The sequence below is a fragment of the Nerophis ophidion genome, linkage group LG07 (genome assembly GCF_033978795.1).
Source record: "Nerophis ophidion isolate RoL-2023_Sa linkage group LG07, RoL_Noph_v1.0, whole genome shotgun sequence".
Taxonomy (NCBI): Eukaryota; Metazoa; Chordata; class Actinopteri; order Syngnathiformes; family Syngnathidae; genus Nerophis; species Nerophis ophidion.
Window position 1 is genome coordinate 52469740 of NC_084617.1, and position 18348 is coordinate 52488087.

At 37.8% G+C, this 18348-nt stretch overlaps 1 protein-coding gene across 5 annotated transcripts in view; it reads left to right on the forward strand.

The window, feature by feature from the left end:
* The window catches only part of akr1a1a (aldo-keto reductase family 1, member A1a (aldehyde reductase)), a 34789-nt gene that overhangs the window by 14783 nt on the left and 1658 nt on the right, over positions 1-18348 (forward strand). Inside the window, exons 1-8 of one of the 5 annotated variants that reach the window (XM_061906410.1) lie at positions 357-417; positions 477-604; positions 750-847; positions 3724-3843; positions 5480-5631; positions 5773-5968; positions 15568-15617; positions 15680-15829. In XM_061906410.1, coding sequence (XP_061762394.1) covers positions 767-847; positions 3724-3843; positions 5480-5631; positions 5773-5968; positions 15568-15617; positions 15680-15829 — 749 coding nt within the window. In that variant the 5' untranslated portion in view covers positions 357-417; positions 477-604; positions 750-766. The other 4 variants (XM_061906408.1, XM_061906409.1, XM_061906406.1 and 1 more) reach the window with 4 other exon arrangements.

The following is an 18348-nucleotide window of genomic DNA, read 5'->3' on the forward strand; positions in this document are numbered from 1 at the left end:
ATGACCAAACATGGCAAAAAACAAAACAGTCTACAGGCGTGACAAAATCAATAAGTCAATTGGATCTTTTGTCCAAATCTGCATCAAAATATAGGAGCTATCAAAAAGATGTCATGTAAATTTGAGATTTTACAACATTGGTTGTAATTTTTATTATTGTAAATAGTGGATGTAGAAGAATAAGAACCAAACAGATTGTAATAAAAATGTACAAACAGGTTTGTGGAAGGAATGTTGCTGATTCATGATCGCTATCAGAGGATGCTGCAGTTTTTTTGGAAACGTGTGCAGTGGAGTTTGAACATCTGTTTTAGTTACACATAAACAAGGAAGGGAGACTTTGACCATGAACTCGTTTTTTGTCCCCCATCTCCTATGGACTGTTGCTCTCTGACTACCCAAAACAGAAAAAAACAGGTAAGAACTTGCACTTCATTTTCAAACAACATGTGTTAAGTCCACTTTAATCATGTGAGGTGTGAGGATACTATACTGCATAGTGCACACTGCGTAGTGCACAAGGCTGCTGAGAGGAGCTGCAGTACACTGTGACTAATCGCCGCATCAGCTATTTCTGGCACGCAGGCAGCAGAGTTCACTGAAGGTTTGCATTTCCAATTATGTCCACTTCATACTGTGTGGATAGAAGATGTTAAACAAGCAGCAGCAGTTCATGGGTTGAGAAGTGGACGCTAATATCGGTAACTGACTGACTGGTCCGCCTCACAAAGTCTTACTTTGTGTGTCAGCTGCACAAAGGTGGAACATGAGCGCCTTCGTCACGCTTGCAACAGGCCAGAGGATGCCCATGGTGGGCCTCGGGACTTGGAAGAGTGCACCAGGACAGGTACAGGTTTGCATTGTCCAATGAGATCCAATACGAGTGTAATTATGGTTGTGATTTGCAGTGGTGTTCTTAATATTTCAATTTATGGAGTTTTTAAAATGTATTTTAGGACCACATTTTTAAGCATAAAGTTTCTTAATTATCTACAAAAAAAAATCTAAACTAGATGAGACCAAACCAATCAGAGTATGATGTTCAGTATTATGGCCACTGATTGGCTCAGCCTCGGGCAGCATTACTATAGTGGATTTAATGAGTGTATGTCAGGTCTGGGCAATTATTTTGCCTGGGGGGGCCAAATTGACAGAAAACAATGTGTCTGGGGGCCGGTATATCTATTTATAAAAACACTAATACAAATCCTCACAATAATGTCTGAATGCTAAAGACATTATGACAGAACGCCTTAAAAATCGGAATAGAATTTTTAATTATTTTATTGAATAAGACACCCAGAATGTACATTAAAAAATAAAGGATGATGGAATAACAATATTAACTATGAAGGATAAAACACTGAATATTGACAACATGTCAACGCCACACCCCCTTTCAATCTACATATTTTACAATCAAGCGGAAGGCAACAAAAATGCAATGAACACAGCAAAATATGAATGCGAAGGGTAAAAAAAAACAATCTGATAAATCACTAAGCTTTTATTTTGACTCGGGGCCAAATTTAGCGAAAAAAATATGTCTGAAAAAAATGTATCTGGGGGCTGGAATATCTGAATTTTAGGAACACTGATACAAAACCTCACAATAATGTCGGATTGAATGCTAAAAACGTAATGACCGACCGCCTCAAAAAACGAAATGGAATTTTACATTTTTCACTGAATAAGACACCCAGAATATACACGAATATAAAGAATGTGGGATTTACAATATTAACTATGAATGATAAAACACTGAATATTGACAACATATGAACGTCACACCCTTTCTCCATTGACATATTCAAGCGAAACACAAGAAAAATATAACAAACAGCGAAATATGAAGGCGAAGGGTAAAAAAACACCTACAATTTGATATATGTGATCATATAATCACTAAGCTTTACAAATTTGTTCTAAAAATCTCCTTCCGCGTCTGTCCCTGACACCCACATTTCAGGCTAGCCACTCTAGAAACACTCTGTGGAAACATTCCCCACCCACACTGCTTGGTGCCTCGTCTGAGCTGCTGTGACTTTGATTGCCGTAGTAACTAATTAGATTACCATAGTAACTAATTAGATAACCACAGTAACTGGTACATTATGCAAAAGTGCAGATTGCAACCATTGAAATACTTACGACTTACGGTCATTTAAAAACATGAATGCACATCATAATGGCAGCTACACTTTCCATCTTAAAGATCGAAAAACAATTATTTGGGAATGTTCGGCGGGCCTGATTGAAAAGCTTAACGGGCCGCATGTGGCCTCCGGGACATATAGGGAACATTATCACCAGACCTATGTAAGCGTCAATATATACCTTGATGTTGCAGAAAAAAGACCATATGTTTTTTTAACCGATTTCCGAACTCTAAAAGGTGAATTTGGCGATTTAAACGCCTTTCAGTTGTTCGCTGTCGGAGCGATGACCTTTCACCCGTGACGTCACAACATGAAGCAATCTGCCATTTTCTCAAACACATTACACACACCAAGTCAAATCAGCTCTGTTATTTTCCGTTTTTTCGACTGTTTTACGTACCTTGGAGACATTATGCCTCGTCGGTGTGTTGTCGGAGGGTGTAACAACACGATCAGGGACGGATTCAAGTTGCAACAGTGGTCAAAAGATGCGAAAGTCCCTCGTTTGTTCTGCACACTGTACCGACGACAGCTATGCTATGACAGAAATGGCAAGAATGTGTGGATATCCTGCGACACTCAAAGCAGATGCATTTCCAACGATAAAGTCAACAAAATCCGAAAGGTGTGTTTTGTTGTATGCGGAGTGTGCTAATCAGAGATATTTGGTCTTGACATGACTGCAAGCTAATCGATGCTAACATGCTATTTAGGCAAACTGTATGTACATATTGCATCATTATGCCTCATTTTTAGCTATATTTGCATCCAGCCTTTCCCTCCACCCACATTTAATGCCAAACAAACACATACCAATCGTTGTTTAGAAGGCGATCGCCGAATTCGTCCGCGCTTCCTCTCGTGCCGCTGTCTGTCGTTATATGGCTCAAAAGCTTCTGTTTCTTCTTTAATTTCGTTTTCGGTACCTGCCTCGATACTCCAACCATCCGTTTCAATACATGCGTAATCTGTTGAATCGCTTACGGCGCTGAAATCCGAGTCTGAATCCAAGCTAATATCGCGATACCTTTCTGTGCTATCCGCAATGTTTTTTTTTTTGCTGGCTTCACTCAGTGACGTCACAGGACAATAGACGGGTGGATATAGCGATGGTGTAAATCAGGCACTTTGAAGCTGTTTTTCGGAATATTGCGTGATGGGTAAAATTTTGAGAAAAACTTAGAAAAATAAAATAAGCCACTGGGAACTGATTTTTATTGGTTTTAACCCTTCAGAAATTGTGATAATTTTCCCCTTTAATTTGGCCAGGTCTGGTGTTTGTGGTGCTATTTCAAATATAAAGGGTTCTCAAAATGTAAAAAACAAAAAACAAAACTGTGTTTGGAAGGTTGTAAAGAGGTTTTTTTATTCTACAGTTATAAAAATATTTGATTTGTAAATCATTTTAGTTCACCACGGTCAATTAACGATAGACGAGGTTTTACAGTTCTTCCAAACGCAGCTCTTGATTGGATCTCTTAAGACTGAGGAAGTGTTCTTATTGAGATGTTGCAGCTGTTGAGTGTGCCAGTGATTAAAAGGTGTGTTTACGTGTTGATTGCAGGTGAAACAGGCGGTGCTGGCAGCATTAGACTGTGGCTACACACACATTGACTGTGCAGCGGCATATGGCAATGAACAGGAGGTGGGCGAGGCTCTGGCCTTCAGGGTCGGTCCCGGGAAGGTAACCTTGTTGTCCGACATGAAAACACCAGTACACCACCTGCACTACACACTTCCACACCATTGCAAACAACAATAACAAAAGACTAACATTTATATTTCTATCCATCCAACGATTTACTGGTGCTGGAGCCTATCCCAGCTACATTCAGGTGTAAGGCGGTGTACACCCTGGACAAGTCACCACCTCATCGCAGAGCCAACACAAATAGACGGACAACATTCATACTCTAGGGCCAATTTAGTGTTTTTCTTTCCAATTTAACATTTAGATTAATTTTTAACATTTAAATTGAATATTTATGCCATTGGATGGGGTCCACTCTAGTGTGTACCCTGCTTCTTTCCCAAAGTCAGCTGGCTCCAGCTAACCCACAACCCTAATGAGGATAAGCAGCATAGAAAAGGAATTTAACATTTAGAGTTATATATAACATTTAGATATAACAATGAGTTATATTTAACATTTAGAATTATATTTCACATTTAGTTATATTTCAGATTTTGATTTTACATTTAGAGTTGTATTTAACATTTAGATTTTAAATTTTTAAGTATATTCAACATTTAGATTTTACACTTAAATTCAATATTTAGATTTAAGATTTAGAGTTATATTTAACAAATAGATTATAATTTAGAGTTATATTTAACATTTAGATTTTACATTTAGAATTATATTTAACATTTAGATTTTAAATCTAGAATTATATTTAACAAGACATTTTACATTTAGTTACATTTAACATTTAGATTTACATTGTTGGCCCTGCGATGAGATGGCGACTTGTCCAGGGTGTACACCGCCTTCCGCCTGATTGTAGCTGAGATAGGCACCAGCGCCCCCCGGCGACCCCAAAGGGAATAAGCGGTAGAAAATGGATGGATGGATTTACATTGTTATATTTTACTTTTAGATTTTACATCCAGATTTATATTTAACATTTTGATCTAGTGTTAATATATAGATTTTTGATTTGACAATCAGATTTAACATTTATATTTAATATTTATATTCAACTTTTCGATTTTTTTTTTTAATTTTCCACTTAGATTTAAGATTTAGATTTGGACTTAATATTTAGAATTAGATTTAACATTTATATTTAACATTTAGACTTTACTTTTCATTTTTGTATTAAGATTTAACATTTAGGTCAACCATTCAATTCATACCTCAAATGTGTAGAAAATAATTTAAATGTGAGAATGGTGAGCTAAATATATTAAAAAATATATCAGCTGGAGAAGTGTGATTTAATTTTTCATTTGGCGCCTTACATTAAAAAAAAAATATATATATATATATATAATCACACAAACAAAATATGTTTTTTGTTATATTTGGCACACACTTTTTTTGCGTTGTTAAAAAGTAAATATAGAGAGATTTATTATTAGTTGGATTATTGATCCCTCATTGGGCATACAATTAACCATATTAGCTAAGTAGAAACATGTGACTCCTTACAGCCAATCAGAGAAGAAAGACAATGATACAAAATGTAGAATGAGGTCAAAAACATTATACAAATATCATTTGTAAAGGACTACAATAATATTCCGGGGTCAACATTTACACAAAAAAGCCGATCACATGTAAAAGAACCAACATGCCTTTGTCGCTATTCTTGCAGGCGTTGCGTCGTGATCAAGTGTTTCTGACGTCCAAACTGTGGAACACCAAACATGACCCCTCAGATGTTGAGGAAGCATGCAAGACCACCCTGGACCACCTGGGTGTCTCTTATCTAGACCTCTATCTGATGCACTGGCCTATGGCCTTTCAGTGAGTCACTTCCCATCACTATTATGTAAAGAGTGTGTGTGTATATATATATATATATATATATGTATATATATATATATATATATATATATATACACACACACTGTGTGTGTCACATGAGGTTTGTTGTTATTGTTGCAGACCAGGGAAGGAGCTGATGCCTCGACGAGAAGATGGGAGTGTGCATTACTCCAATACACACTACAAAGACACATGGGCCGCCATGGAGGACCTCGTAGACCAAGGTCTGGTCAAGGCCATTGGTCTGTCCAACTTTAACGCCAGACAGACCAATAACATCATCAGCACAGCCAGACACAAGCCTGTGGTCAACCAGGTAGAATTAATGTTGAGTGTTGAGAAAAATGTTTTGATTTAGTTTATTTAGTCTTAATATTTAGATTTCCTCTTTGGAAACAGATTTAACATTTAAATTTATATTTTATCATTTAGATTCAGATTTAGAGTTAACATTTAGATTTTACATTTAATATTTAGATTTAAAATTTAGATTTTACATTTAGATTTATTTTAAAATGTATATTTGACCTGGATTAAAATGTAACAGGTCAGGTGATGCGTCAGTAAGGCTGTAGTCTCGCGAGAGAGACCGTACGTGACGCGGGAAAAAAAATAGAATCAAGCGGCACATTCGGCTGCCAAACAATTGTAATTAATTCAGAAATCCGCCAAAATTAAAACTAAGACAAAAAATAAAGCAAACAAAACCAAAATATCTAAATCTGGAGGAACTTGAAGACTACATAGAAGAGTGCTACGATCGTCTCGTCATGGGGAAGCCATCTAAGACGCCAACATCAAAAAGGAGCCGCCCGGAGGACTCACCTGGCCATGTGTCACCGCCGGGTACAAGCTTCACCGAAATCCTGGATTCCATCGACAAAAGGCTGACTTGTTTGGATAGCCGCCTCGCACTTGTCGAGGTGCTCCACAGGGAATTCCAAACCATCCGTGAGAGTTTGGAATTCGGACAACAGCAAGTCGTTTCTCTCGCCAAGGAGAACGCCGCTCTTCGGGAGTCAGTTAAATCCCTCACCAACGGAGTGGTGAACCTCACCCGGGAAAATAGGTGCATGAAGGAGACGATGCTGGACCTCCAGGCGAAAAGCACGAGGGACAATCTGGTCTTCGCGGGAATACCGGAAAAGACCGAGGAAGATCCAGAGGGAACCATCAAGTCCTTCATGGAACACCAGCTCAAGCTTCCAACTGACACCATCAACAACATCACCTTTCATCGCGTCCACCGGCTGGGAGCCAAAAAGCCGGAGAACAAGAGGCCGAGACCCATCGTAGCCAAATTCGATCATTACAAGCAGAAGGAACAGGTGAGAAGCCAGGGCCGAGAGCTGAAAAGAAACCAACTTCAGCATCAACGACCAGTTCCCCAAGGAATACCTTGACAGGCGCCGCCATTTGTTCCCGCTTCGTAAGAAGTTTATCGCCGAAGGATGTTGTGCTATCATATAAACTTTTCATTAACGGTCAACTTTACTGTGATCCAGAAGTCATGCTGTGGCTGTATTACTAACATCTTAAACACGGTAAATGTTGTATTTTTTTTCCTTCGTATGGTTTCATTGTGCTTCATGCCCTCTCTTTCTCCCCCTCCCACAATACACCTGTGCGTCATCATGGCGCTCATGTAAACATCGTACGCGCGCGCTCTCTCTCTCTCTCGGTAAAAATCACATATTGCGTTCTCTGGGAGACGGCGAAAGTAGTTATGCGAGGAAAAATTATTTCTTATTCATCATACAAGAAAAAAAAGAACGTTTATTAGAGCAGGAACTTGAAAATGAAATAAATATATTAGAAATGGCGTATGCTAACTCACAAAATGAACAAACTCTGAACAAATTGAGGAAACTCAAATTAGATTTAAGAGAAATAATTGATAAGAAAAGTCAATTCCTGCTCCAGAGGTTACGCTTAGAAAATTTTGAACATGATAATAAACCAAGCAAATATTTGGCTAGCCAATTAAAATGAAACAAAGAAAAAAGTTCTATACCATCCATTAAGGATTCAGCTGGGAACATTGCGCACGTTCCTGAAGAAATTAACTCCATCTTTAGAGATTTTTACAGGAACTTGTATACACCCCAGATTGTCCCATCTCCTTCAGTCATTGAGACATTTCTTAACGGTATAGACTTACCTAAATTAAATACAAGGCAAGTATCAAATTTAGATCTTGCTATTTCTGCAGATGAACTTCACGACGCACTTCAACTGATGCCAAACAATAAAGCACCAGGGCCTGATGGGTTCCCTGTGGAGTTCTACTAAACATTTTGGTCACTGCTCGCTCCAATATTTACAAAAATGGCTTTAGAGATTAAAGAAAACTCATTCCTTCCTCCAAATATGAACTCTGCCATGAGCTACTCTACAGAAATTTGGATTTGGAGACTCATTTATAGCATGGATCAAGGTCCTATATAGTTTCCCTACAGCTTCGGTTAGAACGAACAGCCAAATCTCTCTAAGGTTTCAACTTATGAGGGGCACTAGGCAAGGGTGTCCACTTTCTCCGTCACTTTTTGCTATATTTATTGAACCTCTGGCAACCGCAATCCGACAGCATGCAAATATTAAAGGCATCCATACCGCAACCGTTCATCATAAAATAAGCCTTAATGCAGATGATGTATTACTTTTCTTACAAAATCCAAATTCTTCTCTTCAGGAGACAATCTCAATCATCAATAAATTCAGTTCTATTTCAGATTACTCCATCAACTGGCCCAAATCTACTGTGTTACCAATTAACTTTGACTTTCAGAGCACCTCATCGATTCCACTGCATAAAGGGAACATTAAATACCTGGGTATCAATATTTCCTCCACATTGTCAGATCTAAATCACTTGAATTACTCCCCAATCTTAAAATCGATTGAGGATGATCTGGCGCGTTGGAAGTCACTGCCTATCTCACTAATGGGAAGGGTCTCTACCGTCAAAATTATGGTCTTGCCTAGTGTTAATTATCTCTTTTCAATGATTCCAACCAAACCTTCTCAAATCTGGTTCAAATCACTAGACTCACACATCAATCAATTTCTTTGGAAAAATAAACCAGCCCGAATCAGACATAAAACTTTACAAAAACCCAAAGAATATGGAGGTCTAGAACTTCCAAACTTTTCCCATTACTTCCTTGCAAATAAACTACAATATATATTGAAATGGATCAATCCCTCTTCATTAGATAATTTATGGTTAGAGTTTGAACAATCACTCAGCCAGGAGATCCCGATTTGTAACTTGGCCTTTATTAGCCGAATTCTCCGGAAACACAACTGCTTTAAAAGTATTAATATATGCTCTACCTTAATAGCTTGGTGGGAATTTTTGAAAATAACTGGGTCCCCGCTCACTCCCTGCCAATTTACGCCTATTTGGAATAATCCTGATTTTCTGCTTAACAAAAAACAATTGGACTTTCCAACATGGTATGATAACGGAGTCAAATGCCTTGGGGATATCCTCAATGGAAACAGTTTTATCTCTTTTAAAAGGTTGATAACACAATATGCAATAAATCCTAACAAATTCCTAGAATATATACAAATCAAATCTGTAATCAGTGCAAGATTCAACAATACTACATGGGAAGGTAATCCAACAACCGTTAAATTCTTTAATACATCTGCCCCCAAAGTTTCATCCAAAGTATATTTTCTCTTATCAAAGATTGATAACACAATAGGAATTCCAACTTACAAATGGCATTCAGACTTATCCACAAGCTGTGACCCAGAATTTTGGAAACAAATATGTCTCAATACTTCTCGTTTTATCAAGAATCCAAATTTACAACTGATTCAGCTTAAAATACTTTATAGAATACATTACACCGGTCTAAGAATGTATAAAATGGGTTTAGCTGACTCTAACATTTGTGTACACTGCTCAGATAATAATGTAGATAACTACTTACATTCAATGTGGTCCTGTGCTCCCGTGAATAACTTTTGGCGTGGAGATTCCTATACCCATCACCCCCGCACTCTGCCTGTTGGGTGATCTCTCCGCAACTGATCTGGATAAAAAGAAAACATACCTCCTTATAAACGCATTACGCATCGCAAAGAAAACTATTCTCATGAATTGGAAATCAAAAAATAATTTATGTATAAACCTTTACAAAAATATTTTATTAGATTATGTAGTTATGGAAAGAATGTCTGCTGAATTAAAACAATTTACAGAATTCCGATCTCTTTGGGCACCGCTAATTAATTTCCTGACCTGACTCCCATGGGGGCTGGGCTGGGGCTCTGCCCATGGGGCCTGGCTACATGGGTGCGGGTGCCCGGGGTGCCTTCTGCCGCGGGGTCGTGTGGGCCTGGGGTGTGTCCCCTGGTTCCGGCCTGGCGGGCTGGTCCTTGGATGGTCTGGTGGCTGGGGGTGGATGGGGGTGCCTGGATGGGTACTGGGGTGCGGGTGGGGCTGCGGGCGGCGGCCTTGGGTTGGGCGGGGGTCTGTCCCTCTCGTGGGCGGTTGGGCGGGGGATTGCGCCCGGGGGGCTTGGGGGCTTGCCGCTGTCGGGCGGGGGTCGGCTCGTGCCCCTCTGGCCTCGGGTCTCCTCGGGCTTCCTCCTTCCCCTGGGGCGCGGGGCGAGTCTGCCCTGGGTCGCCCTGCGCTGCGGCTGTGCGGGCCCGCCTGGTGCTGGGTTGCGGGGGCTGCTTGCCTCCCTTGTGGGGGCACCGGCGGTGCTGCCCGGCTGCCCTGCGTTAGGCCCCCTCCTGTGTTTGTTACGCCCTTATTTATTTATGAATTATATTTTGTATACATTTTTTTATTTTATTTTATTTTATTTTATTCTTTTATGATTTATTTTATATATGGGTGCGTATGTATGTGTGTATGTTTGTAAATTGTGTATTTGTATGTGTTTGTGTTTATACATGTATGTATATGTTAATGTATATATGTATGTGTGTGTATATGTGTTTATGCACGTATGTGTGTGTGTATGTGTATATGTGTGTGTATGTATGCATGTATATACATATATATTAGTATGTATGTATGTGTATTTATATATGTGTAGGTGTATGTATGTGTGTGTATATGTATGTATGTATGTATGTATGTGTGTATATATATATATGTATGTATGTCTGTGTGTATATATGTATGTGTGTATATATGTATGTGTCTATGCGTATGTATGTATATATGTGTGTGTATGGATGCATATGGGTATGTATATGTGTGTTCATGTATATGTGTATATGTATATATAGATGTAAGTATGTATGTATATATATATATATGTATGTATGTGTGAGCAAGTAAGCAGTATGTGTATATGTATGTATGTATGTGTGTATGTATATATATATGGGTATATGTATGTATGTATATATATATATATATATATATGTGTATATGTGTGTACGTATGTATATGTATGTGTATATATGTGTGTATGTGTATGTATGTATATATGTGTATGTATGTATATATTTGTATGTGTGTATGTATATGTATATATATGTATGTGTATGTATACGTGTATATATGTGTGTATATATATATATATATACATATGTGTGTATGTATATGTATATATATATGTATGTGTATGTATACGTATATATGTGTATATATGTATATATATATATGTATATATATATATATATATATATATATATGTATATATATATATATATATATGTATATATATATATATATATATATATATATATATATATATATATATATATGTATGTATATATTGAAATCTGTGTGTGTGTGTGTATGTAGGTACATACATATGTATCACTGCCCCGGTGTGCATTGCTGATCGCAGCACTGGGCCTGCATAAATGCCATGGCATGCCAGCTTTGGGCGCAGGGCTGGGTCCTGGGACCTTTTGCCGGTTGGGGTGCCTGGTGGGTGGTGGGCGGGGGGGCCTGGACGTGCATGATTGGTTGCGGGGTGTGGTGGCGCTGGATACTGTTGGTGACCAGGCCCTTTGTATGTATGTACGGTATATGTATGTATGTGTATGCATGTGTGTGTGTGTGTATATATGTGTGTACATGCATGCATGTGTATATGTGTGCATGCATGCAAGTGTATGTTGGTGTATGTATGTATGTGTATTGGTATGTATGTATGTATATATATTTGTATACATGTGTGGGCGTGTGTATGTATATATAGATGTGTATATATGTACATGTATGTGTGTGTATATGCATGCATGTGTAGATGTGTGTATGCATATATGGGTATGCATGTTTATATATGTAGGTATGCGTGTGTATATGTGTGTATGCATATATGGGTATGCATGTTTATATATGTAGGTATGCATGTGTATATATGTGTATATGTAGATATGTATGTATGTATATACAGTAGAAGTGTATGTATGTGTGTAGGTACACATGTGTATGTATGTATGTATGTATGTATGTATATATGTGTAGGTGTATATGTCTATATATATGTATGGGGCTTGGGGGTTCGGCTAGTTCTCAGTGGACAGTGGATGCCATGACTTCATTGCTGTCCCTCCGACATGTGTATGGATTTGTTGTCGTATACATATTTGTGCGTGTGTATGTGTGTATGGATGGATGCAAATGTGTGTATGTACGTATATTGGTGTGCATGTATGGTTACAAGTATGTGTGTTCATAGATGTGTATATGTATGTGCGTATGTGCATGTGTGGGTATGTATACATATGTGTATGCGTGTATATGTATGTATATATTTATGTATGTTAATATTTATGTTTTTATGTATGTATACACGTGTATGTATGTGTGTATGTTTGTGCATATATAGGTGTATGTATATGTGTGTATCTGTGTGTATGTATGTATGTATGTATGTATGTGTACGTGTATGTGTGTATATATATATGTATGTATGTGTATATATGTATATGTGTGTATGTATGTGTATATATATGTGTGTATATATGTATGTGTATATGTATATATGTATATATATGGCTATATAATATGTATGCCGGTATGTGTATGTATGAATATATACATACCCACGCGTGTGTGTATGTATATATGCAGATGTATAGAATTGTATATGTATGTGGATGTGTATGTATGTATATGTATATATGTGTATGTATATTTCTGGGGATACACTCTGGGCATGCTGGTCAATCGGGGTCGGCGCCTCAGGCTACTGCATCCGGGCTGCATGTCTGGGGCCCCTGGGTCCCGCCGTCCATCCCTTCCAGGTGTCCTTCTTGGTTGGGGCCGGCTGGGTCTAGTCCCCTCATCCATTGTGGTAGCTTGGTGCTGCAGGGTATTCCGAGTTGCTGCGAGTCGGCCAGCTGCTGGGGTAGTGAGGTTGTGTCTCAGCCTGTCTGTGAGCTTATTTATTTATTTATTTATTTTTTGTATTTTTTTTTTTGTGTGTATATATGTATGCGGAGGTATGTGTGTATATGTATGTATATATGTGTATGTTTGCATGTATGTATATATATGTTTGTATATGTGGGTATATATATATATATATATATGTATGTATGTGTATGTATATATCTGTATGTGTGCATGTATGTATAAAAATGTGTATATGTGTTTGTGTATATATATGTATGTGTGTGTATGTAAGTGTATGTGTGTATGTATGGGTATATATACGTATATGTATGTGTGTGTGTATATGTGTATGGATGTGTATGTATGTATGTGTATAGATATGTATATGTATGTGTATATGTGTATATATATATATGTATGTGTATGTATATGTATGTATATGTGTGTATATGTGTGCATGTATATATATATATATATATAATTTAATGTATTTATTTTGTTTTTGTTTTTTTGTTTTTCCTTTTCTCCCCTCCCTCAAGGGGGGACTTCGACAGGGCGGTTGCTGGTTGTTCCATCTCCATCGTTGGGGTCCCTGCGGGTGGGGTGGGTGGTCCCCGCGGCCCTGCGCTGGGTGGTCATGTGGCGGCCGGCTCGGGTGGGGTGGCCTGGTGTGGGCCGCGTCGTGCTCCCCGGGGGTGGGGTTGGGGTCGGTGGGGCCCGGGTGCTGGTGGGGCGGGGGCGGGCTTCCCGTCCGGCTGCGGGGAGTCTCTGGGTTCCCCCGGGCGGGGCGTCCCGTCTTTCTGCCCGTGTGGGGGGTTCTCTCTCGCTGGCTTGGGGTCTGGCCGTCCGCTGCTTCTCTCGTGCCCTGTCCTCTGCCGGGCGCGTCTGTCTTCGGCCTGCTGCCGGCTCTTCCGGGCGGCGCGGGGTTCCCGCCGCTGGCCGGCCTGGCTGCGTGGGGCGGGTGGTCCCTGGTTCCCTGGGCGCCACACCTGCTGTTTGGGTTGGGCTCTCTGGCTCCCACGCACACTAGCGGTCAAATATATTGTACATACAAACACACATATACTAACACAACACACACCGTTACTCATACATACAAACGTACATACATTGGTACCTATGCTCCCACATACATACACAAATACATTACATATCTACATACTCCAAGTCCGTCCATCCACGCGCACATTCACGGTACAAACATACACATACTGTACATATACATTCACTGTACAAACAAACATACATATACTGTACATATACATTTACTGTACAAACATTCATATACACATTGTGTTCATATACAAGTACATATACATACATACACTCATGCACATAATCATGTTTCATCAAACATATATCAATGCTGTTGCCCTAGGGTAAACTGGGTAACACAAGGCATATTGACAGAGCTTAAACCATTGTTACTATAACAATCTACAAGATTAATATAGGTTGCCTCTCTCTCTTCCCTTTCATCTTTCGGTATTCCTTCTTTTTTCTTTTCTTTTTTTTCTTTTTTTTTTATTATCTTTCTAGCTATCATTATGTATACGTATCGTTGCATTTGAACAACTTTATTGTTGATAATAGAGGTAATCTAGCACTTTTTCTATTGGTATTTGTATTGCTCCAGTTTTAGTGTAAAAAAGCTCATTGTCATTACTATATTATTTATTTCACTAACTGCTTATTTGCTATCACTTTTACGATCATATTTGTACATATTATGTATGTGCTGGTGTTGTTCTATTGTTGTTGTTGTTATTGTGTTTGCTGTTGTTGTTTTTGTCTCTCTGTCTAATCCCCCTCTTATCCCCACAATTTCCCCCTCTGTCTTCCTTTTTTTGTCTTTCTATCCCCTCCTGCTTCGGCCCGGCTGCACCCAATGATAATATAAATACATTTAATAAAGTCACATTCAAATAAGACAACAAGAGAAGTACCTTACACTTCTCTTTTGTAAAGTAAATCTGAACAGCCGATATGGGCATTTACATCAACTATATGATTTGCCTGAGAAGCTGGACAGGACACACAAAAAAAAAAAAAATGTAACATTTAGATTCAAAATTCAGATTTAACATTTAGTTTTAACATTTAGATTTTTACATTTAGATGTTACATTTCGTTTACAGGTGAATTTAGATTAAGATGCAACATTTTTTTTAGATGTAAAATTCAGATTTGACATTTAGAATTGCCCATTTAAATTTAGATTCATGTTTATCATTCAGATATAACATTTGTATTTTGATTTATGGTCTATATTTATATTCAACAATGAGAGTTAATTAGATTTAGATTTAACAATTACATTTATATTTACCATTTAGATCGGGCCGATTGTAGCTGAGATAGGCGCCAGCGCCCCCCGCGACCCCACAAGGGAATAAGCGGTAGAAAATGGATGGATGGATGGATGTAACATGTTTTCATATTTAAAATTTAGATTTTACATTTATTTTTAGTGATTCAACTTTGGGTATTTTAGTTTATTTCAAACATGCTTGCAAAGTTACATCAAAATTGTAAATAGTTCACAAGTCATCATTTTTCACACTGTGTGTGCTTGATGGTTGCAATAGGTGGAGTGTCACCCATATTTGTCCCAAGTGGATCTTCTGGCTCACTGCAGGTTAGTCACGCATCTTCTGAAATACTAGAACCACAACTTATGTGCTGCTGAACGCACCTCAGGTCAGTGGCAGTGTGTCTGACCGCCTACAGTCCTCTGGGCAGCGGGGATCGCCCTTGGGCCTCCGCTGATGAACCTTGTCTGCTTCAAGACCATCGACTGGGGGAAATATCCAAGAGGTGCCATAAAACACCTGCACAGATCATACTGCGGTACGACTTCTTTGATATCAATCTGCATGTTCCAGACACAGCATTAGGCACAGTCAAGTTTACGACAATGCCGTTCGTCCAAGATCTCGTACTTCATCTCCTTAGATCAAGGGTGTCCAAACTTTTTCAACAGAGGGCCGCACACGGAAAAATTGAAGCATGCGGAGGCCATTTTGATATTTTTCATTTTTAAAACATAACAAAATATATGATTTTTTTTTTAATCCTTAGGGCTCCTTGGGAGCATGAAGGGTCTCAGTCTCTAAAATGTTAAAAATAAGTCAAATTATTATTTTTTATTTAATGCTTAAGTAAATCTCTATATCAGCTTGAGGTTGATATAAAGTAAAACAAATAAGGTTGTATGCCTTTTCTGTCAGACAACTTTGTTTTTTATAGTAAAACTGAAATATGCAGTATTTAGATAGATAGATAGTACTTTATTGATTCCTTCAGGAGAGTTCCTTTATTTGGCAATTAAAGGCCTCAGAGATCAATAATGCAGGACACCATTGATCTTAATTATTTAATATTTTTGAGTAATCTGAGTGAAAAGTTAAATAAAATCTTACTAAATATATTTGAGATCCAAAAGGTTCCCCTTCATTAGTTTTTTTTTACTTTTGACACTTAAATTTCAAGATCAACTTTCAATATATCTGTCGATTATAAGTTTGAACTATTATTTTGTTTGTTTTATGCTCTTTTGTCAAAACTTTGTTTTTATATGGCAACCACACAAGATATGCAATATTTTTTCCACATAAAACATTTTAAAGTGATAATTTTTAAGTAATAATTCATTATAACAGATTTTTTTGTCCTTTTTTTTGAGCAATGGAAAAAAATGAAAATAAAGACAAAAGGAACAAAATAACTGCCTACATGGCAGCTTAGTGTAAACATTGCCACTTTTTCTCATTAGATTTCACCTCATTTCACTTTTTTAAAATGTTTTTATTTTTATTTTTCCAATACTATCAATTTTTCAATTTTTGCAGATAGTGTTGTGGGCTGGTAAACGATTAGCTGTGGGCCGCAAATGGCCCCCGGGTCGCATTTTGGACACCCCGGCCTTAGATTGACAGACAGTGGATTAACATTTCCAAATTTAATCATGTTATATTTGTTATTTTGTATTTTCCCATCAGATTCAATTCAAGTTTGATTTAAAAAAGTATAAACAGATTGATTAAAAAGGTGTGGATATATATATATATATATATATATATATATATATATATATATATATATATATATATATATATATATATATATATACACACACAATTCTTGGCATTTTAGAAAGTTTAAAAATAAAAACATATCAAAATGGACTAGTCTTTGTTATTTAGGATGCAACCTGCAGTAGAAAAGATTTAAACACATCTGCTGTACACTGTAAAGAAATGTAATCAAAATAGTCACTTGAAAACTGCAGATCAATTCACTTAATTTCCCAGATAAGGTCGAGACCAGGGATCCCCAACCTTTTTCCACTAGGGACTAGAAATGTCCCATCACCAAAATGAATTTCGATACTTTTCTAAATAAAGGGGACCATAAAAAAATAGCTTTAATGGTTTAAAAAAAAAATATTAACTAAAATCTTTCTTACAGCAAGTTTGTCCTTAAATAAAATAGTGAACATACTCGACAACTTGTCTTTTAGTACAAAGTAAGTAAACAAAGGCTCCTAATTTAGTCTGCTGACGTATGCAGTAACAGTCATTTTTCGTTGTATTATTTTGTCAAATTTGAGGGACAAGCTGCAAAAAAGGATTATTAATCCACTTGCTCATTTACTGTTAATATGTGCTTACTTAGTTTAAACAAGTTTTATCTACACTTCTGTTAAAATGCAATAAATTCTTCAGTTTAGATACTTGACATTAGTTTTGGATAATACCACACATTTAGGTATCCATCTGATACCAAGTAGTTACAGGATCATACATTGGTCATATTCAAAGTCCTCATGTGTCCAGGGACATATTTCCTGAGTTAACAAACATGAATTTTAAAAAAAGGAAAAAAAGAAGCGACGATCAAACATATCGGTCATCATAGTATTATCGACTAGATACACTATCATTACAGTGGATGTCAGGTGTTGATCCACCCATGGCATTTGTTTGCAATCAGGCGCACTAGCTTTTGTTAGCGGTGACGCCGGTGAGCTACCATATCCTCCTACGGTGTGTAGTGAAGCATGTTTAGCTATTCTTCGTCCTTCAGGGATGATACTTGTAAGAAACTTACTTTGTCGCCATTTAGAAGTAGCTAAAACATTGCCGACTGCGGCTGGACGTTCACTGCTAGCGAGCCATGTTTTAGAGCGCATCTTCCTGAGGGCTTTCAGTGTTATCACATCACCTTTATAGTTGCATTTTGGCTTAATTATCTGTTCTCCCTTTTGTCTACACAGTTTCTGCTTGTAGGTACTCAGTGATTGTGTGCTGCCGAACATGCTCCCCTGCTCGTAAAACCAGCAATGTCATGATGTGAAAAAACACAGT